Below are 23,033 nucleotides of genomic sequence, written 5' to 3'. Positions count from 1 at the left end.
AGTGGAGTTGGAGAGTGACCCAGTGATCAAGGGCCTAGAGTCTCATGTCTAAGAAAGTTTCCCAGGCTCATAGCTTTTCAACTTCCGCCAATTGCCTTCACACTTGCCTAGGTCCTGCCTGGGTTGAATGTTCTCCTCCTGGGCTCTTTTCCTGGCACTCTTTCCACAGCCCCTGTGTGGTCTTGATTATACCCAGAGGCCTCCACGGATCGCTGGTGTGTCATTCAGCAGGAGGCAAGAAGGCATGCATGCCAGCATGCAGGTGGCAGACTGATTGGTGAGCCAGCCGGCAGGCTGGACAGTCCAAGCTTGGGAACTGTAATGTTCAAGGAATTTCAACTGTCATTGCTCTCCACTCCCAGCCAATTGCTTAAGGGTGCCGAGTTTGAATCAGTGACCCGCCTCCTGGTCCCTCCTCCTTAGCTAGTCTCTCTCTCCCTCCCTCCCTCCCTACTTCCCTCCCTAGGGCCCTCTGGGAGGTGCCTGAAGAGGAGGCAAGCTGAACTCAGGCCAACCACTGCTCTGTGTCTCTATTCTCCTCGCTAGTATGGCTGATGGAGCACAGGGCCAGGGCTGATTCTCACGGAGGCCTGCATCCCCTCTAGTCTAGTCCCTAGAAAGAAGGAGGCCTGTGCCCAGCAGAACTCTGCTGGACTCTCCCAGCTCCCTGCACTTCTCCACCATGCCTCTGCTGGATGTTTTCTGGGCTTGCTTCAGGAAAGTAAAGGTAAGTGGCTGCCCAGACCCAGCCCACTCCACTGCTCAGAGGGGAAGAAGGCAGCTGGGGAACCACTGTGTGCCAGCTGGAAGGCAAGTGGGCTTCTGAGACTACTTTGGAGCTAGAAAGAATTGGATTCAAGTCTTGCTTTTGTCACTTAACCAGCTCTGTAAATGTATACTGTTTTCCCATAAAATTAAGTAGGCTAGCTGAGTATCATAAAAGTCTATTGCTTCCCAGGCCTTGCCACAAAAGCAAGATACTTAATTCCTTTGATCCTCAGTTTCCTCAGCTTTAAAATGAAAACAATAGTGGTACCAATCTCTATAAGGTGATGAAGTTGGTATTATTATTTATATACCATGTGTTTGCAAGTAAAAGAGATGTGTGTAAAGCTCCTAGCATGATGCCTTGCATATATATAGATAGATATATAGAAATAGATATAGATATATATAGCGCATCCATATGAGAGGCAGTAACTATTATTATTTTTTTTCTGAACACACATTTCCTTTTATTTTTATTTATTTATTTTTTTCCTTCTTTAGTTTTCTTTTTTTTTAATTTATTTTTTATTGGTGTTCAATTTACCAACATACAGAATAACCCCCAGTGCCCGTCACCCATGAGGCAGTAACTATTATTATGATTACTCTTACTAATTTCTGTCAACATATATCAAGCTCTGTGCTAGGCACCATAGGAGTTACATGAAGACAAAAAGGGGCATGGCTTCTGTTCTCAAAGAGGTGGTAAAAAAAGTGACAGGTCTTTATCAAGACCTACTATATATGCTAGACAGTCAGTAAATGTTTTTAAAGATTTTTATTTATTTATTTATTCATGAGAGAAAGAGAGAGAGAGAGAGAGAGAGAGAGGCAGAGACACAGGCAGAGGGAAAAGCAGGCTCCACACAGGGAGCCCGACGTGGGACTTGATCCCAGGTCTCCAGGATCACGTCCTGGGCTCAAGGCGGCGCTAAACCACTGGGCCACTGGGGCTGCCCAACAGTCAGCAAATTTTTGTTGAGTGCCTACTATATCCTGGACATGGGGAATACATGAGCACAACAGGACCCACAAGGATGTGGAGGACATAATTTCTGCTCTCAAGATCCCAGGAACTGATGGTTATTTGGTATCTGCCATGTACTGGACATAGGCACTTTCAATTCATTAACTGTGGTGGTAATCTTTACCAAAACCCATTGTTTTCCTGTTTTTATAGATGGTGAAGGAACACTGTAAAAGATTTGGGAAGGTCATTCAGATATGCCTGACAGAGTTGGGGTCTGAACTCCTAAAGTCCCTACTTCTCTTGACACTATGTGATGTCACACAATTTAATTCAGTAGGGAAAATTTTAAATAAGTAGCCTGACTGTAAAATAGGACAAAGGAAAGGCTGAGACCCTTGGAAAGAAAAATCACTTCCACCAGAAGGGACTTGGAAAAGTTTCACAGGAGGTCACATTTGGGCTGAGCCTGAGGCTTGAAGGAAGAGAAGACTTTGTCAGTCCTAAATTGGGGGAAGGGCATTCCAGGCATGCCTGGCAGAGGGAATTTTGTGAGCAAGAGTCTGGAGGCATTCAAATGGTGGCGAGTTGGGGGAGGGCTGGTTTTGTAGGGAGTCTCAAGTACAGGGTCTGAGGGGAGAAAAGCTAGATAGGCGGAATGGGGCTGCCTCCCATAGGGTTTAGAATTGATGCCTGGGGCTGTGGTCTTTACCTAGTGGGAGTCCTAAATGTGATTTTCACCCATCTGCAGTCAAATGGGAGAGAAGTGAGAGTGATGTAGTACAATTTTCAGAAAGCTAAATTAATTCAACTCAGAAGATTATTATTTATTTGGAGATTATTATGTCCTTCCAATGGGGTGGGGTTCAAGAGTGAGAAATTTTAAAAATATCTGTCCTCAGCAAAATAAAAAGTTTGCAGTTCTCTTTCTTTCTTCTTTCTTTCTTTTCTTTCTTTCTTTCTTTCTTTCTTTCTTTCTTTCTTTCTTCTTTCTTTCTTTTTTCTTTCTTTCTTTCTTCTTTCTTTTCTTTCTTCTTTCTTCTTTCTTTCAAAATTGTCTTTCTCACCTATGATATTCCAAAGTCCAGAGACTGTTGTTTTAGGGGATCAGGAGGATTTCAGTAAAGTAAGGATATAATTCAATGGACACTTTTAAGAAATGCACTCCAGCAGCCCTTCCACTCCAGTTTAGAAGGGCCCAAGTGGTGATGCAGAGGCCAGGAAGATGGCAGCGATGGCAATGAGGCTAGGTGGCAAGGAGATGATAAAAAAAAATGGATCTAATGATAAGGGCAAGGCAGAGGAGAAGCAAAAATGTCTGTGAGACTTGACACCTGATTGGCACCACTGTCCTCTACTCTCTGGTTAACCAATCTGGGTGATTGGCAGGGATTTATATCACTTTGTACTCATTACCTCAGTCTCAGACTCCCAGAAAACTCTCTGCCCATGTCAGTCTCTTAGAAATTGTTGGGGCAGGACAGCCCCCTAAAAGACTTGGAGACCTCTATCCCAGTCCCAGACACTAGCACACACACACATACACATCCACTCCTGCATGTCCACAAACATAGGATGTACACATATATATGTTATAGTTACACACTCATGCATAGACACACCATTCAAGTGTGCACACACATCCATATCAAAATAAACACATGCAAATGCACACACACACACACAGAGTGCACATTCACAATCATGTAAACTCACACACATATGCCTGAATGCACATACAGAGATAGGCACACATGTACACAAATCAATACCTTCCCATGCATAAGCATGCAGACACACAGAGACCTAGGCACATAGACAAAGTCATGTAGACATACAAAAACATTCACATGGCACAAAGGTATATATGCATGCATGCCCACACACAGGGCTATGGCAGATATGAATCAACACATGGTTGCATCTCAGGGCTAAGAGGCAGCCTGCCAGACCCACATACATGCTGCTTTTGCAATGCTACTGCTTTGAGATCCTGGTCAGATAGGCAGGCCTTCTGGGCTTCTAAGCCCAGTTAAGGGCATGAGCTTCTCTGAGCCACCTTCCCATTCTGAGCCAGGCCCCCTTATGAGCAATTGCCTGATTGTGGGAGAGCTGACTGCAGAGACATGGCTGTAGTAGTCTGCCATAGCTGAAAGGGATCTTTTAGATTACCTCATTCAACCTTCTTGTGGTCCTAATGGAGACACCAAGCCCCCTACCATCCTATACCATATAGTGCTCTCTAACAGCTAAAGATATATGAGAGGGAGGGGAAGCAGAGAAACTTAGGTTTGAATTCCAACCCCCCCAACCTGATACACACACACACACACACACACACACACACACACACACACACTAGCTGCCTTTGAGCAAGTCCTTTCTGAGTCTCAGTTTTCTTATCTAAAAAATGATACTAATCAGTGCCTGCCTCACAGAGATGCTATGAGACTTTGGAGCGGTTATGTCTTTAAGGTGTTCGGCATAGAGTAGGTGGTCAACACATGACTCGTTGAAAGCAGATTTCCAAACTGCATGCCGGGGGGCACCAAGGCAAAAAACAAGGGTTATTCTATATTTGGAAACTCCAGGGTTAAGATCTCAGGTCTTTTTTTAAAAAAAGATTTTATTTATTCATTAGAGAGAGAGAGAGAGAGAGAGAGGCAGAGACACAGGCAGAGAGAGAAACAGGCTCCATGCAGGGAGCCCGACGTGGGACTCAATCCCAGGATTCCAGGATCATGCCCTGGGCCAAAGGCAGGCACTAAACTGCTGAGCCACCCAGGGATCCCCAAGATCTCAGGTCTTATCTGCTCCTTAGGCATATTACCTTCAGCACTCTACTCTGGCCCTGCCTGAGTTTAGGACCAGAAGCAGCCCATTTGGGAGCTGAAGGGTGCCACCTCAGAAGCCAGAGATACTGGGAAGGTAACAAGACACCAGGCCAGGGCCCAGGACTGCTTGAGCAGCACTGGGGTTAGGCGCAGCCAAGGGACAAGACGTTTGGATGTGAGATGAACCCAGTATAAATAGTTCCATATGTGTCTGATGTGTCTTCCCTGGAGACCAGCAAGGGCCCGAAAGGTATCAATGGCCTCTCAGCGCAATCGAGGATGCATATGAGTCCAGTCCCCACTCCAGCCTCACACTCACACATGCATGCACACAGGACTCTTTCTTTGATGTGTCCTTTTGCTCCTTTCCGGCACCTAACATGGTGTTATGCACATAACAAGTGACCAGAATTTGGATCCTCTCTCATGTAACTCACTTTGTATCAGGTGGACATATCTATTTCTGGAGGGCACTGACCTGGGAGGTGGAGAATCTGGCTGGAGCTCCATCTCAGCCATGACCTCTAGGTGACTTTGAGAGGGTAAATACTCCCTGCTGTCTCTCAATTATTTTCTCTTATAACAGGTAAATAGTCATACAATAATCAGAGATGGAAAGGTCTATAGAGGTCATCTGTTCCTCTCCCTTCCCTCCTTCTAAACTGTGGATGAGGCACAAAGATGGAAAGAGATGTGCCCAAGGTCACAGGGGGGCAGTCAGAACACAGCCAGGTCTATTACATAGACATAATCTCTTTCCTCCCCCTGTGGCAAAATCCAAACACAATTTGTCTATGGTAGAATCTAATGGCAATACTAAGTGGGACTTCTACACACATATCACATATACATGCACAGTAAGCACACATGGCAATATCCCTGTCTCACCTACTTGCAAAGCTTCTATGGGAGGCAAAGCAAATTATGGACAGAAAAGTCCTTTGTAAACTGGAAAGCCTCAGAGAGTTTAGCCATCCAGTTATGGTCCAACAAGGGACATGACACTTGTCCCCAGTCACTGTACTCTCATACTTACTCGTATATAGGAGATCAAGGGCTTTCCTGAGTTCACTCGAGGATATATTCTCAAACACTCTCTCCTATGAATGCACTGCCACAATGTGCATGAGACTTGCATGTGGCAGTTCTTTTTTTTTAATTTTTATTTATTTATGATAGTCACACACAGAGAGATAGAGAGAGGCAGAGACACAGGCAGAGGGAGAAGCAGGCTCCATGCACCAGGAGCCTGACGTGGGATTCGATCCCGGGTCTCCAGGATTGCGCCCTGGGCCAAAGGCAGGCGCTAAACCGCTGCACCACCCAGGGATCCCGCATGTGGCAGTTCTTATACCTGGCTCCTTGGCGCCTGTTCATATGGGTGTGTGCTTCACACTCCTTTTGCCCCTTCATATTTATGTACATATATACAGTCATGTGAGCACACATACTCATGTGTGCTTCTTCATACCGGGGGCTCTTTCTGTCCCCTGGCCAGCTCACCACTTCCTAGTTTTTGTCCAGAATCAGTCTGGCAGGATATGGGGTGAAAGTGTGACAGTAACTGGGTGATTTAGCAGCTGTATTCCCAGCTTCCAGGATGTATCTACTTTTCCAGGCCTTTGCCCTTATTGTCCCAAGCAAGACCAATTTGCCACATACAGTATGCATTCATTGTGGGAGGGGCAGGAGGAATTGTAGAGAATTCAGGATAGCATATGAATTTATAGAAACTCTTAAATGCTTCTGGATGCCATTCCTACATTCCATGTAGGAGTCCTATCACATCTTGCCAAAAGGAGGGCCAGACATTGTTGCATACTTCTAATGATGTAAAGCTCATGACCTCAAATATCCTGTTTCTTTTTTTTTCTAAGACTTATTTATTTATTTGAGGGGGGAAAGCGGGGCAGAGGGAAACAGAGTCCTAGAAAGACTCCTCACTGAGCATGGAGCCCAGTGCGGGGCTCAATCTCACAACTTTGAAATCATGACCTGAGCAGAAACCAAGAGTCAGATGCTTAACTGACTGTACACCCAGCTACCCCTCAAATAGCCTGTTTCATCTGAGGACACTGCCACAGGTCCCTTAACCAATATGTGTGTGTGTGTGTGTGTAAGTGGAAGGTATATACCTATACATCTGAGACTTATACCTACAGTTACCTCTCAATCACTGGGTCCAAAGAAAGGAATTATTACATACTCCCAGGTCATGGGAAAACCACTTAGTGAGGATAGGACAAGATCTTATATCCCACTGAAGTAGTCTTCACCCTTAGGACCTCTCTTTGCATTTCCATAGCTTAATTGACTTGAGTGTCAGGTAGTGACTCCTGACATGGGTGAAAAATGCACACTATGGATTGTCTCTGTGTGGCTAATTGTAAGTTGCCTAGATGCTGACATATGTCACATATTTGTGAGGTTCTGGTCAATGTGTTGAAGTAAAAGAATAGGTGTGCTAATGTTATTGACACACATGGACTTAAACAGAGCGTGAGTTGGTTTCTGGGTGATCTAGGAACTTTCCTGGGAGGAATTTCCTGGCTCAGAACAGAAGGTAGCTTGGTGTGGCAGGAAGAACACTGGGCATGGAGTCAAACTGGCTTGGATGTAATGCCCACCTCTGCCACATTTAAGCTGAGTGGTCTTGGGCAAGCCACCTCTCCTCAGTGGATAAGACTTAATGGAGTTTCCAATGGAATGATGTATATAAAAGCCTAACATATGATAGATATGCAGTTGGATCAGAATCTGATGAGATGATTTATGGAGAAAAAGAGTAGGAAGTCTTCTTCAAGGGGGAGTAAGGTTGGAGACAGAAGAAAGAGGAGGCACAGAGCCAGGGGACTTGCCTTGGATCTAGAAATGGGGTGCGAATGCTTATAGAAGCAGAGGTCAAAATGAGAGACTTGCAAATTTGTATGTGGGAGTTCAACTTTGCCAAGGGTACTCTTGATGCAGTGAAAAAAAAAAACAGGTATATTTTTAACTGTTTGAGGAACCTCCACACAGTTTTCCAGAGTGGCTGCACCAGTTCACATTCCCACCAACAGTGTAAGAGGGTTCCCTTTTCTCCGCATCCTCTCCAACATTTGTGCTTTCCTGCCTTGTTAATTTTCGCCATTCTCACTGGTGTGAGGTGGTATCTCTTTGTGGTTTTGATTTGTATTTCCCTGATGGCAAGTGATGCAGAGCATTTTCTCATATGCATGTTGGCCATGTCTATGTCTTCCTCTGTGAGATTTCTGTTCCTGCCCTACGACCCAGCAATTGCACTGTTGGGGATTTACCCCAAAGATACAAATGCAATGAAACGTTGGGACACCTGCACCCCGATGTTTATAGCAGCAATGGCCACGATAGCCAAACTGTGGAAGGAGCCTCGGTGTCCAACGAAAGATGAATGGATAAAGAAGATGTGGTTTATGTATACAATGGAATATTACTCAGCTATTAGAAATGACAAATACCCACCATTTGCTTCAACGTGGATGGAACTGGAGGGTATTATGCTGAGTGAAGTAAGTCAGTCGGAGAAGGACAAACATTATATGTTCTCATTCATTTGGGGAATATAAATAATAGTGAAAGGGAATATAAGGGAAGGGAGAAAAAATGTGTGGGAAATATCAGAAAGGGAGACAGAACGTAAAGACTGCTAACTCTGGGAAACGAACTAGGGGTGGTAGAAGGGGAGGAGGGCGGGGGGTGGGAGTGAATGGGTGACGGGCACTGGGGGTTATTCTGTATGTTAGTAAATTGAACACCAATAAAAAATAAATTAAAAAAAAAACAGGGTGTCCAAAATAACAAAACATGAAGTCGAGCTGTTCACTCTCTGAGCCACAACTTGCTAGCTGTGTGACCTTGAGAAAATTACTTCACCCCTTTGAGCTTTAGTTTCCTGCTCTGTAAAATGGAGCTAATAATAGTACTCACTTCATATGAGACCTGAGTTACCATGTATCAAGCACTTAGAAAAGCACCAGGCACATAGTTAGTGAGCATTAACCATTTTTATTATTTATACACTGGGAAAGATTATAATTCCTACCTCCCAAGGTTGCAATGAAACAAGGATGACAAGGCCTGTTGACATGTTCATTTATTATTATCTTGAAGAAAATGGGAGGTTTCTTTAAACTGGGAATAGCCTTGAGGAATTCATTCCTTCACTCATTACCAAGCAATATTTATTCAGGGCTAACTATGTGCCAGATGCTGTGTCAGGCTCTGAGGAGATGGGTAATGGTTAACAAAATAGCTGCAGGTCTCTAACCTCATGGAACTTACTGTCTTGTGGATTTAAAATGACAGATTTTCATACTCACCCCCAAGTGCCCCGTTGGTGTATATGACTGATTCAGTCCAGAAAATGCCAGGGAATGGAACTTAACAAATTTTATATATCTAGCATCAGTGCCTGGCAATCTCACTTAGTCTTCAAGGCAAGAGAATGGCTAAATTGGAGTTCCCAGTCCTTCCTGCAACAGCATTGCCAGAACAATCTTAACAGTGGGCCCAGCATGAAGGTGAAAATGGAGACCTCCAGAATTACCTGATCTGAATTCCTAACCATTGTGTCTCTTTTTCCCAGTTGCACCATTTCAGCACAATTGGTGCTATTTGATCAAGTCATCAAGAGACTGAACAGTATTTGTCCTGGGAACTAGGAGAGATGGAGATGGGCACTGGGGAGGTGAGATGGGGAGTAGGAAGCAAAGCTTTGACTCTGACTTATGTCTTGGACATTAATTTTTACTTTACCTTTAGTCTCATTGGCACCGAAAGAAGTGTGAGGGCGGGCTGCTGGGGGTGGGGGGCGGGTGGTGGAAGACATATCTGACAATATGGCTGGTGAAGGCAGAAGTAACTGGAAAAGTTTGCAGATTGGCAATGCCAGGTTTGTTTTCCCTCCAAAGTACTGCAGAAAGTTAAAACTAGTATTAGCTAACATTTATAGAGTACACATTATGTGGTAGACACTGTTCCATGCCCTTCACATATATTAACTCAGTTTATCATCACACTAACTGCAAGGCTATTATTGCCATCATCCTCATTTTATGGAAACAGAGAAAAAAAGTTAGGAAACTTATCCAGGGTCACACAGCTATTATTGGGATTTTAAACTCACGTAATCCAGGTCCAAAGTCCATGTTTTATATACTATGTTTATGTCATCTCCGCTCAGTTTCTCTATCTATAAAGTGACTATTTTAGACTGGTTTATCTCTGAGAGTCTTTCCAGCTCTGCCACTCTCATTATATTTCATATATAGTTCTTTGAACCTCCAAGCAAAGTGGGAAAAAACTGCTCCCTGAATGTCAGTGATTTCTATGCAAGGTCCCTGGGGAAGGGGAAGGAAACTCAGGCTCAGGAAAATGAGCCTGCCCTGGAGGTTGGTCTTCCCTACCGGGAGGTCCAGTAGGGCCTGAAAACAGCTGGAGGCTTGGCAAGCTCTGGGAGCCAGGGCCGGGCCTGCATTTCCAAGTCACTAGGAATAATAACAGGGAGCAGCAGCTCAAATGGCCTGTGCTGGGATGGGGGGTGGGGTTCACAGAGGTTTAAAGGAGTGGAGCTCCTTGACCCCACCGCTCTGGCCCACCCCTCAAGCTGCTGCTGCTGCAACAAGAGACCTTGAAGTCCAGTTCAACTGGCAGTTCCAAGGCCGAAGTTGCCAAGGGGCAGAAGAAAGGAAGCCCTACACTTGGGTAATGGGGCTTGAGGCCCTGGAAAGTAGTATGGGCTAATTTTCCCTGGACTCTCCTCTGTCTTGGGCTGGGTCACCCTTGGATCTTGGGAGAAGAATATGATATAATGATATAATACAGTAGCTGCTGGAAACAGGGCACCAATCTGCTAGCCCAGGGTCAGCCTCTACTTCCCCTCTCTGAGCCCCAGTTTCCTCATGTACAACATATGGAGAATATTATTTACCTCATAACTGTTTGCAATGATGACATTTACAAAAGGGCCTACCACATAGTAAGTGCTCAGTAAATTTGAGTGAAATTTGAAGATAATTGCTTGGTTGCTCTAGGTGATCCTGGCTCCATGGTTTGTGCTCTCAGTTTCCTCATCTGAAAAATAAGATTTACCTGCCTGATGAGAGCCTGAACTTGGGAACATCCTCTGGAAGTTAAAAGACAGTAGGAAATACTGATGTTACTACCTTCAGGTTCAGGAAATGGTTTTTTTTTTAGGTGATTTCTTCATCTCCTCTCCCCACCCTTACTCCCACCCCTTGTTGGACTAGCCCAGAGTCTGGAAAAGAGGCTTTACTCCACTTTGGAACCACTGTCTCTCCCCTTCAGTCCCTCCGCATCCTTCCCATCCAAGGCCCTTCTCCTAGAACTCTCGAGCTCTGGGCAGGAAGGAAGGTCCCTGTTGGTTGGTGGGAAAGTCAAGCCTTAGGGATATGACATTCCTGGGATTATCCAAAGAAACCCTGGAGGCTGCAGCTACAAGCTTGCTCTCCTTCCTGGCCTGCTATCTTGCCTGCTGTGGAGGCAGAAGGACAGTAAAGGACAAAAGGCTGGGGGAAAGAGGCCCAAAAGCAAAAAGCTGGTCCTAGAACAGCCCTGCTGGCCAGGTATGAAATGGGGAGTGGGAGAGGAGGACAAGAGGCCTTTCCATAACTGGCAGAAAGGAATTAAGGTGAGAAGGGTTCAAGGCAGCAAGAATTTCTGTCGTGGGAGAAGTTATAAAATGATATGCAGATAAGCATTGCTGAGGCTACAGGTCAGAGTCAGGTACTCTTTTGGGGGGCAGGTGAGTGGATATGAGACCACCATATCTAGGGTTCTGGTGGCTAGGAGAAGACAGTCAGGCTTTCTGAGAGGCCCCACACCAAGCTAGCGTAGAATAGCTTGTACCCTCAAAGAGGAGACAAAAGAAGTAGATCCTCTGGGAATTCCTCAAAAGGCTGTCCCAGACTCTGGGACCTTCTAGAAGTCATGTCTTTCATTGCCCTTTCACTGCTTGGATTGTCCCTTACCCCCCTCCCTGTGATGGGACAATGAGAATTGTCAAGGACTTGCCTATCATTATAGGCAACAAAGAATTGGAGGACCAGCAAATAATTGGTCAAAGGCACATGGTCAAGCCCAGAATGCCTGTGCTGGTCAGTCTTACTCAAATCAGGTCTCCTTTCCCCTTTCCAGGAAAGAGATTGACATCCCTCAGGCCTGTAGCATCCCCTGAGATTTCACACCCTGAACATGAGCACATGTTCCCAGTCCTCTGGAATGGGGTTTAAAAGTGGCATCATAACACCAGTGCTCCAATTTAGAACCTGGTGGCAGGATGATTCCAGACTCAGCCCACACAATGCCCTTCATATACCCATATGTCTCCATACTGGACTGTGAGCTCCTGTAAAGACCTAGCCTGTGTCTTACCTACCTCTGTGTCCAGCCCCACACAGTACATATTCTAGGCCTAGACTAGAGGAAGTTAGCTGAGTGTATAGGACATACATGCATACTCATGCACATACTAGTGGCCAGACCCAGTGTACCCCATCCCAGCAGAGAAACCCTAAGATGAAGAGAAGTCAGCTCTTGAGGAATCAGAAGAGCCTGCTTCCCACAGTGGCCTCATTCTGTGTTGGCAAATCACCAGCTGGGGCTGGGTGTGGAGGTGGTGAATGCCCACTCTGGAGGCTGAGAGGGTCATGCTGTGAATAGGGCTCTGTGTGGCCTAGCTGATAGGGCTGGGGGAGGCTGGAATGTGAAGAACGTGCTCTTATGACTGGCTCTAGGCCTAGGTCTGTGGCACAGGGCAGGCAAGGGGATGAGGGCAAGCAGAGAAACCAGGCAAAGAAAGTTTGAAAAGTCTCCGGGCTTGCCCTGAGATAGCAGGGCAAGGGCTGGTCATAGTACTTGCCGGCCCAGCAGAGAAGTTGCTATAGAGAGTGAGGTCTGTCCTAACCAATTATGGCTGAGGACTCCTCGGGTCAGGATAAGCTCTGTCAGAAGCCTTTGCAGCTGGTCTCCAAACCACCCTGCTCAGACTTCCTACCTTCTCACACGGCAACCAGCTTTCTGCTCCCATCCCCTTTTTAGCTCCTGTTCTCTCTTTTTCACACTTTCTTTTCTTTTTCTTAGATTTTATTTATTTATTCATAAGAGATACACAGAGAGGGCAGAGATATAGGTAGAGGGAAAAGCAGGCTCCCCATAGGGAGCCTAATGCGGGACTTGATTCTAGGACCACAGGATCACAACCTGAGCCAAGGCAGGCATTCAACTGCTGAGCCATCCAGGCGTCCCTCTTTTTCACACTTTCAACATGATCCCCTGTTTCTCTCAAAAACTCCTGATTTGTCTTTTTATGTGGGCTACTCTATTGCCCACTAGACTGCAAGTTCCTCAAGTGCAGGGACCATATCTGTTTCTGTGTGATTTCACATCTGTAAGTCTACCACAGTGCCTTCTGGACAGCTCCAAGTGGATTCTCCACAGACTCCTCAAATCCAACAGGTTCAAAAAAGCCGTGATTCCATGACAAAAGGAAGATTCCCCTCGCCCCTCACCCCAACCATGCCTTTTTCTCCATTCCCGGCCTCAGTTACTAGCCCTATTATCCACCCGGTTGCATAGTCTAGAAACTGGATTCATCCTTGACTTCTTTTTTAGGCTCTCACAATCCTATTGCTGACTTTGGTTTTACCACATAAATAGTGCATATATCGGTCCTTTCCTTTTCTGTCCCAAAGGCCAATGCTCCAATCTGGCCTGTTTCTAGTTTTATCCAACCTCCCCCAGTCCCATTCCCAATCTGTTTTTCACTCAATAGACATAATAATATTTTGAAATATAAATCTGACCTATGGTAGGCTTCTGTTTAAGCTCCTTCAATGGCTCCCCACTGGGCTCAGGATAAAGTCCAAGTTCCTTAACATGACCTACAAGGTCTTTCGTAATCTGGCCCCTACTCCCTGTTCCAGACTCATTTCTTACCCTACTCTTCAGCCAGACTATGCACTTCCACAACCACACGCTTTTATACCTCCTTGCCCTTTTCTATGCTCTTCTCTCTACCTGCCATGCTCTTTGCCTTCTTGTCTGCCTTATGAACAACTATTCATCCTTTAAGACCTGTTCCAAATGCTGCTTCCTTCATAAAGGCCCTCATGACAATGCATCTGCACTCCCAGCAACTAATTACTCCATTTGCTCAGTTCCACAGGGTTTTATACTTTCCAATAGCACTTACATGGAATTGTGATGATTTGTACACATGGTTTCCCCTTCCACCCACTTGGCTGTGAATTATTCAAGGGCAGGGAATGTGTCTGATTTGTTTGAATCCCTGAGTACTTAGGACAGGGTTGGCCCTGAGGAGGCTTGTAGGGAGTGAATGAATGAATGAACAAATGATGGGAAGACTGTCACCACTAATCCTGGTCCTTTGTGGCCATCTCTGCTGGACTCCTGGGTTCAGAATACTCCCAAGTGTGAGGAATATATTCTACAACAGGAAACAAAAGGAGCCTCCACTCTGAAGCAGAGCTCTCTAATGTAGAAGTTTATACCTCACTTTTCCCTGTAAGGTTCTCAGCTATGAAGATCAGGGTCCAAAGTGGAATGGGACTCATAGTTCTGGCCCAGCCAAAGTTATCCTGGACCCCAGGAAGAAAGAATAGGATGCAATAAAATTGGGAGCTCCATAGGCCCAAAGTATAAATTTGGTTCTGACATTTTCTAGCTGTGACCTTGGGTAAGTCATTTCACTTCTCTGGACCTCATTTTCCTCATGTGCTACATGAGGATAAAAAAACAAAACAAAACAAAACAAAACCTACCATGTGGAATGCATCTGACAAACAAGATCACTTATTTGTAACCTGTAAATCCCTATGTAAAATTAAAGACTAATTAGCTCCTGAACTATCTTTAATTCTGTTATACCCACGATGGGTTGGAGGATAGAGTGGGAGAAGAGGGAATTTAATGTGAATAGAATAGCAGAGTAACAGTCTGTTCCACACATCAGTTCAATTTCCCAGAATGGTCACATTTAGGACCTCACAGGGGACTGCTTCCACCCTCTGTCCCACTCCCTTATCCTTTTCTTTTACTCCTCTCTTGTCCACCACTGAGAATTTTATTGACTTGCTTAATCATAGGCCTCTTTGTAGCTTATAGAGGAATTCTGTATCACTCTTGATTAGACTTTCTCCTTTTTTTTACACCTATCTCATTCTATGATTTGCCATCTCTCTCATACTAGCATCCCTCAAGGTCCTTGTCAATGAACACTCAGGGGAACACCTCCCACCCCTCCTCTCTCCTGTGGCCAATTGTGGGTTGAAGATTCACCAGATTGTCTTGTAGTCTACCATGGTGGAGCTGAACTTTACCATTTTAAAGTGATCTAAGGCTGAAACTAATCCCCTAAGACTAGAAATCATTGTAGTCAAATGTTTGCACCTGGTGTGGCAATCATTTCCAGGGGATAAGAAAGATCACAAATATTATGGCAACTCCTTTCTCAATAAGATTTTGATTGGGGGATCCCTAGGTGGTGCAGCGGTTTGGCACCTGCCTTTGGCCCAGGACACAATCCTGGAGACCCGGGATCAAATCCCACGTCAGGCTCCCAGTGCATGGAGCCTGCTTCTCCCTCTGCCTGTGTCTCTGCCTCTCTCTCTCTCTCTGTGACTATCATAAATAAAATTTCAAAAAAAATTAAAAAAAAAAAAGATTTTGATTGGTTGCATAAGAGAAACCCTTCTTTCTTTTCTTCCTAACTTTCAAATTAACATCTTGACATTGCCTTCCTGAACTACTGCAAAAGCCTCCTAAAAGGTCTCCCTGCTTCCACTCTAGCTCCACAATTCATTCCCCATATAGCAACCAGAGAGTGATTTTTTAAAGGTGAAAATCAGATATTGTCATTCTTCTCTACACCCTCCAATGGCTTCCTAGTGTAATTTAAATCAAAGTCCACATTATCCCCCTGGCCTTTAAAGCCCTTGCCTCTCTCTTCAACCTCTGCCTGGAATATTCTGCACCCAGATTGTCACATTACTGGCTCTGTCTTATGTAGTCCTCTGTTCAAAGTTCAGGTCCTCTGTATAATAATAAGGAGACAATCCAACAAGAAGATATAACAATTATAAATATTTATGCACCCAATATAGGACCACCAAAATACATAAAACAGTTAAAAACAAACATAAAGGTACTAATCAATAAAATACAATAACAGTAGGGGACTTGAACACCCACTTACATCAATGGACAGATAGATCATCTAAGCAGAAAATCAATAAGGAAACAATAGCTCTGAATGACATACTGGAACAGATGGATTTAGGATGGATATACTCAGAGCATTCCATCCTAAAACAGAATAATACATGTTATTTTCAAGTGCACATGATCATTCTCCAGAATAGATCACATATTAGTCCACAAAGCAATCATCGAATGCATCTTTTTTGACACAATGCTATGAAACTAGAAGTCAACCACAGGAAAATATCTGGAAAGACCACAAATACATGCAGCTTAAATAACGTGCTACCAAATGATAAAGGAAGAAACAAAAGTATGTGGAAACAAATGAAAACAAAAACACAATGGTCCAAAACCTTTGGGATGCAGCAAAAGCAGTTCTAAGAGGGAAGTATATAGCAATGCAGGTCTACCTCAAGAAGCAAGAAAAACCTCAAATAAACAACCTAAGCTTACACCTATAGGAGCTGAAAAAAGAACAAGAAACAAAAACTAAAACCAGCAGAAGGAAGGAAATAATAAAGGCTAGAGCAGAAATACATGATATAGAAACTAAAACAAAACAAAACAAAATAAAAACCCCACAGTAGAACAGATCAATGAAACCAGGAGCTGATTCTCTGAAAATAAAAAAATAGTAAAACTGAAAAATGTCTACCCAGACTTATAAAGGAAAAAAGAGAAAAGACTCAAATAAATAAAATCACAAACAGGAAAGGAGAAATAAGAATCAACACAATGGAAATACAAACAATTATAAGAGAATATTATGAAAAACTATATGGCAACAAATTGGAAAACCTACAAGAAATGGATTAATTCCTAGAAATGTATAAATTACCAAAACTGAGGCAGGAAGAAATAGAAAACTTGAACAGACTAATAATCAGCAAAGAAATTGAATCTGTTATCAAACTATGCCCAACAAATCAAAGTCCATGGCCAGATGGCTTCACAAGCCAATTCTACCAAATATTTAAAGAAGAGTTAATACCTATTCTTCTGAAACTGTTCCAAAAAAACAGAAAAGGAAGGAAAATTTCCATATTCTTTCCATGATGCTAACATTACCTCATACTAAAACCAGATAAAACTCCACTAAAAAAGAGAACTACAGGCCAATATCCCTGATCAACATGGATGCAAACATTCTCAATAAAATACTAGTATACCAAATTCAACAGTACATTAAAAAAAATCATTCACCACAGTCAAGTGGGATTTATTCCTGGATTGCAAGGGTCGTTCAATATTTGCAAATCAATAAATGTGATACCTCACATCAATAAATTAAAGGATAAAAACCATATGATCATTTCAATAGATGCAGAAAGAGCATTTGACAAAGTACAACAACCATGCATGATAAAAAACCCTCAACAAAGTAGGTTTAGAGGTAACATACTTCAATGTAATAAAGGCCATCTATGAAAAATCCACAGCTAACATCATCCTTAATGGGCAAAAACTGTAAGTTTTTCCCCTAAGGTCAGGAATAAGACAAGGATGTCCAGTCTCATCACATTTATTCAACATAGTACTGGAACCCTAACCACAGCAATCAGACAACAAAAAGAAATATAATGGGATATTACTCAGACATTAGAAATGACGAATACCCACCATTTGCTTCGGCGTGGATGGAACTGGAAGGTATTATGCTGAGTGAAGTAAATCAATCGGAGAAGGACAATCATTATTTGGTTTCACTCATACGGGGAATATAAGAAATAATGAAAGGGATTATAGGGGAAAGGAGAGAAAATTAGTTGGAAAGATCAGAGAGGGTGACAAAACACGAGAGACTCCTAACTCTGGAAAAAAAAAAAAACAAGGGGTAGTGGAAGGGGAGGTGGGTGGGGAGATGGGGTGACTGGGTGACGGGCACTGAGGGGGGAACTTGATGGGATGAACACTGGGTGTTATACTATATGTTGGCAAATCAAACTTTAATAATATATATATATATACATATATATACATATATATACATATATGAAATAAAAGGCATCCAAATCAGTAAGGAAGAAGTAAAACTTTCACTATTTGCACATGACATGATACTCTATATAGAAAAACCTGAAAGACTCCACCAAAAACTAAGAGCTGATACATGAATTCAGTAAAGTCGCAAGATACAAAGTCATTGTACAGAAATTTGTTGCCTTTCTATACACCAATAATGAGGCAGCAGAGGAAGAAATCAGGAAAACAATCCTGTGTACAATTGCACCCAACATAATAAGATACCTAGGAATAAATCTAACTAAAGATGTGAAACATCTGTACTCTGTTATCTATAAAACATTGACGAAAGAAATTGAAGATGACATAAAGACATGGAAAGGCATCCCATGCTCATGGATTGGAAGAAGAAATGTTTTTAAAATGTCTATACTGCCCAAATCAATCTACAATTTTAATGCAATCCCTATCAAAATACTACCAGCATTTTTCACATAGCTAGAACAATCTTAAAATTTGTATGGAACCACAAAGACCCCGAATAGCCAAAGCAATCTTCAAAAGGAAAAGCACAGCTGGAGGCATCACAATTTCAGACTTCAAGTTATATTACAAAGCAGCAGTAATCAAAACTGCATGGTACAGGCACAAAAATAGACACATAGATCAGTAGTACAAAATAGAAAACCCAGAAATAAACCCGCAATTATATGATCAATTAATCCTTGACAAAGCAAGAAAGAATACCCAATGGAAAAAAGGCAGTCTCTTAGACAAATGGTGTTTGGAAAGCTGGAGAGCAATATGCAAAAAAATTTAACTGGAACACTGTCTTACACTATATACAAAAAAAATTCAGAATGGATTAAAGATCTAAATGTGAGAGCTGAAACCACCAAAATTCTGGAAGAAAGCACGAGAAGTAACCTCTTTGACAACATAGGATGTCAAAGCCATAGGAACTTAGTAAAATATGTCTCCTGAGGCAAGGGATGAAAAAGCAAAAATACTATTGGGACTTCATCAAGACAAAACATTTCTGCACAGTGAAGGAAACAATCAACAAAACTAAAAGGTGACTTGCAGAATGGGGGAAGATATTTGTAAATGATATACCTGATAAAGAGTTAGTTTAAAAAATACTTTAAAAACTTGTAAAACTCAACTTCCAAAAACCAAATAATCCAATGAAAATATGAGCAGAAGACATGAGCAGCCATTTCTCTAAAGAAGACATCCAGATGGCCAACAGACACATGAAAAGATGTTCATCATCACTTAGCATCAGGGAAATGCTAATCAAAAGTATAGTAAGGTATCACCTCACACTTGTCAGAATGGCTTAAATGAACAACAAAAGAAACAACAGGTGTTGGCGAGGTTGTGGAGAAAAAGGAACCCTCACACACTGTTGGTGGGAATGTAAACTGGTACAGCCACCCTGGAAAACAGTAAGGAAGTTTCTCAAAAAGTAAAAATAAAACTACCCTATGATCTAGCCATTCTACTGCTGGGTATTTACAAAAGCATACAAAACCACTAATTCAAAAGGACACATATACCCCTATGTTTATAGTAGCATTATTTATAACAACCACATTATGGAAGCAGCCCAAGTATACATTAACATATGAATGGATAAAGAAGATATGGTATACATATGTGTGTATATATATGTATATTCTATTGTGTATATACAGTAGAATATATATATTCTATTGTGTATGTACATTCAGCCATAAATAAAAATGAAGTCTTTCCATTTGTAATGACATGGATGGAGCTAGAGAGTATTATGCTAAATGAAATAAGTCAGTCAAAGAAAGACAAAAACCATGTGATTTTACTAGTGTGGAATTTAAGAAACAAAACAAATGAGTAAAGGGGGAAAAGAGAGAGAGAGAGAGAGACCAAGAAACAGACTCTTAATTATAGAGAACTAGCTGATGGTTACCAGATGGGAGAGGGATAGAGGGATGATGGGGATTAAGAAGTACACTTGTGATGAGCACAGAGTGATGTATGGCATTGATGAATCACTATATTGTATACATGAAACTAATATGTTAACTAACTGGGATGAAATAAAAACTTAAAAAAAGAGTTCAGGTTCTCTGAGACACCCTCTCTGTCCACCTTTTCTAAAGCAATTATCCCTATTTTTCCTACCCTACTATTCCCTATCTCATCCTGGTATTTTTTTAGTTTCTCCTTCTTGGTTCTTAGTGATGTCTGAAATTTCCTTCCTTATTTATTTGTTTACCTATTCATTATCCCTGCTCCATGAGAATAGGGACCTTATTTGTTTCAATGACTGCTACAGCTTTTAGCATAGTGCATGGGGTTCTATATTGTACTGGTGCCCTATAAATATTTAATGAATGAATGAATTTATGATGTGTTTTATCATTTTAAAAAGTGCTTTCATGTAAGTTGATTTCTCACAAAACCTGTGAGGTTGGGATTATTACTACCATAGCCTTAGGGATATAAAGACTGAGGCTCAAGAAGGTATGTTCAATGTTACATAAGGTAGTCCTGAACTTGAGCTTTCCAAATCTAAATACTGCCCTTCCCACCAACATATCTTGCTTCTAATCAAGGACGGTACGTGCCAAGAAAACGTTAACTGATTCTTTGATAATCCTTACTGTCCCTTCTCGGAACAGCACTGTGAGCTATGCAGACTGTCTCCAATCTCCTGAGTTAAGGAAACTCCCCAATCCATGAGAGTGAAGTGAACCAGAGGAGTGAGTCAGTGGAGTGGAAGAAAGTATTATGGATCAGGCAGTTAGGAGTCCAGGCTTCTAGGCTCTACTTGGCTTCCTATTGTACTTAATTTTCCTTTTCTGTAAGCCTCTGTGTATCTTTCTGTAAAATGAGTAGATTGAACTTGTTGACCTCAAAAGATTCCTTCCAGTTCTGACATTGCTTTGGTCTCTGCAAAGTATTGATTTCTTCTCTGTTTCCTTTGCAGTGCTTCCCATTGTGGCAGAGGAGGAAGAATATCGGTAAGCATGTGAGGTGGGGTCACAAGTGTCACACAGTGGGGCTGAGCTTCTCAGTTGTCTTCATGGGCTGGCTGATCTTGTTCCTGACCAATGGCCTAGATGCAAAATCTGGAAACATCCTCTCTGTCTCCCTCCAGTGAGCATTTCCTAACCTCTTCGAGACTTTCCTTTTGGGACGAAGTGAACATGTAGAACTTCTTTATTTCTCAGATGGAGAGTTTTCTCTGGTCAGAGAGCCAGGGGAGGATTCCCCTAAAGAACCATTAGCAGGGATCCCTGGGTGGCGCAGCGGTTTAGCGCCTGCCTTTGGCCCAGGGCGCGATCCTGGAGACCCGGGATCGAATCCCACGTCGGGCTCCCAGTGCATGGAGCCTGCTTCTCCCTCTGCCTGTGTCTCTCTGCCTCTCTCTCTCTCTGTGACTATCATGAATAAATAAATAAAATCCTTAAAAAAAAAAAAAAAAAAAAAAAAGAACCATTAGCAAGTGGCAGCCATCCAATATGCTTCCCTTGTTTTCAGGTGCTACTTTCCACCGGAAGTAAATTACAGGCGGGAGGTATATTGGTAAAAGGAATAAGTAAGTGGAAGGTAAAGGAAAGAAGCATGATATTTAGGATTCAGTGTCTGTGATATTCCCAACACTTGCTTTATCTGAAAGGGCTTATTTAGGACTGAGGGAATACATATAGCCTTGAGGGGAAAAAATTCCCTCCTTTTTCTAACAAGTTTCTTTGAGCCTGACTACATATTTCCCTTCTGCCTCAGGTGTCCTACTTGGGTGTGGGCAAGTTAGTGGCATTCTGGACACAGCTTTTTCACTGAGGAGGACACAGTTGTCTAGAGGGGGATATCTGGTTTGGGGAGGAAGAGAAAGAAGGATACTGGCCAGGAATGAATTTGCTGCCAGAGTCTGAACTCCTGGCATCGGCTGAGCTTTGCTGAGGTCATTTAAGCTATCCTCTTGGCTCCAGCCTGACCTTAGCCATTCCCACTGGCTACAGTTTTTCTTCAGGATGAGCTCATGACTTGATTTAAGATGGGCTGAGGGTCACAGAAACAGAAAGGAATCAATGAACAAGTGACATGATAAGGGCCTGTGTGAGGCGTCTTAGGGAGACATTGGAAGAGATGATCTGATCTCTGGCTCTTGAAGACCACTTCAAGTAGTTGGAACCAGTTTGGGCACAGTTTTACCTGAAGACAGAGAGGGGATCTGGTGACCTCCCAAGTACTTTCTTACCTCGGGATCTTGAGTTCTTGGGTGGTGGCTGTTAGAAAGGAAGAAGAGTTGGCCGGGCGAAGTGTTTATTTGCATTCCATGACAGCAGACAAGAGGGGACCTATTTTGAAGTAGGAACACTGCGTTGATCAGCATACAGCATACAGCTGCTCTTCCACTCCCCACCTCCTCCCCCATAACCATTCTAGCACTTCTTGCTGAGCACAGTTCCTGCTTTGCAAAAGAGGCTCCTGGGGGTACAAGATCTGCAGGCTGCCCAAACTGGGAGAAGGACAAACTTCTCCATTTCAGAGATACCAGCTGCAGAGGCTAAAAAGAAACCCCTCAGACCCTGAAATAGTGACCCCCCTCAGATTAATGCACTTGCAACTGCCAAGTTGCCTCATTAGAATGTCTGTGCCAAGCTCAGTCAATGGGGCTGAATCCTGGAAGGGTAGGCACCAGATGGCTGAGAGGTCTGTGGCTTCCTGAGGAAAGAGGAGTGTCCCTTTAGCGGGTGGAGCCAGTCAGAAAAAGTTGCCACCTACAAAGCTGAACTGGGACTGGAGCTTATTGCATGGGGCTCTTGTATGCATCATACAAGATAATACATTAAGATATTAAAATGCTGAACAAATATTATTTCGAGATCTAGCTCAGGGAAGGAGCAGAACTCTCTGGTTTGTTATTCATTTATTTTTGGAATATGTCTTGATATGTCTCAAACTTCAAGAGATATAAAAATAAAGTCTTCCCACCCCCGTCTCTCAACCACCCAACAATCTTCTTGGAGGAGACCAATGTTACCAGCTTCTTGAGCCCTTGATGAGTTTAGGAGGTCTAAAGTGAGTTTACTAGACAAGACGTCAGTGAAGATGGCTGCCTGATTTGGAGTGGGGGGCACAACTGAGGGAATGCGTGAAAAAGGCAATGGAGAAGCAATTGTGGAGCAGGAAATGTGGGGGCAGGGATGGAATAAGCATTAGCTTGGACATCAAGAGGCCTGGGATCC

The 23,033-nt window shown here is 43.0% G+C and overlaps 1 protein-coding gene across 1 annotated transcript in view; it reads left to right on the top strand.

Annotated features, from left to right (window-relative positions):
- Positions 1-535: 535 nt before the first annotated feature.
- STARD8 (StAR related lipid transfer domain containing 8) overlaps positions 536-23,033 on the top strand; it is an 82,991-nt gene continuing 60,493 nt past the window's right edge. The window contains exons 1-2 of the mRNA XM_072816689.1: positions 536-727; positions 20,768-20,801. Of these exons, the coding sequence (XP_072672790.1) occupies positions 683-727; positions 20,768-20,801 (79 nt within the window). The 5' untranslated portion in view covers positions 536-682. The remainder of the gene's footprint in view (positions 728-20,767; positions 20,802-23,033) is intronic.

Source organism: Canis lupus, chromosome X (genome assembly GCF_048164855.1).
Source record: "Canis lupus baileyi chromosome X, mCanLup2.hap1, whole genome shotgun sequence".
Taxonomy (NCBI): domain Eukaryota; kingdom Metazoa; phylum Chordata; class Mammalia; order Carnivora; family Canidae; genus Canis; species Canis lupus.
Note: the sequence above shows the minus strand (reverse complement) of the source record. Positions and strands in the feature narration are given on the sequence as shown.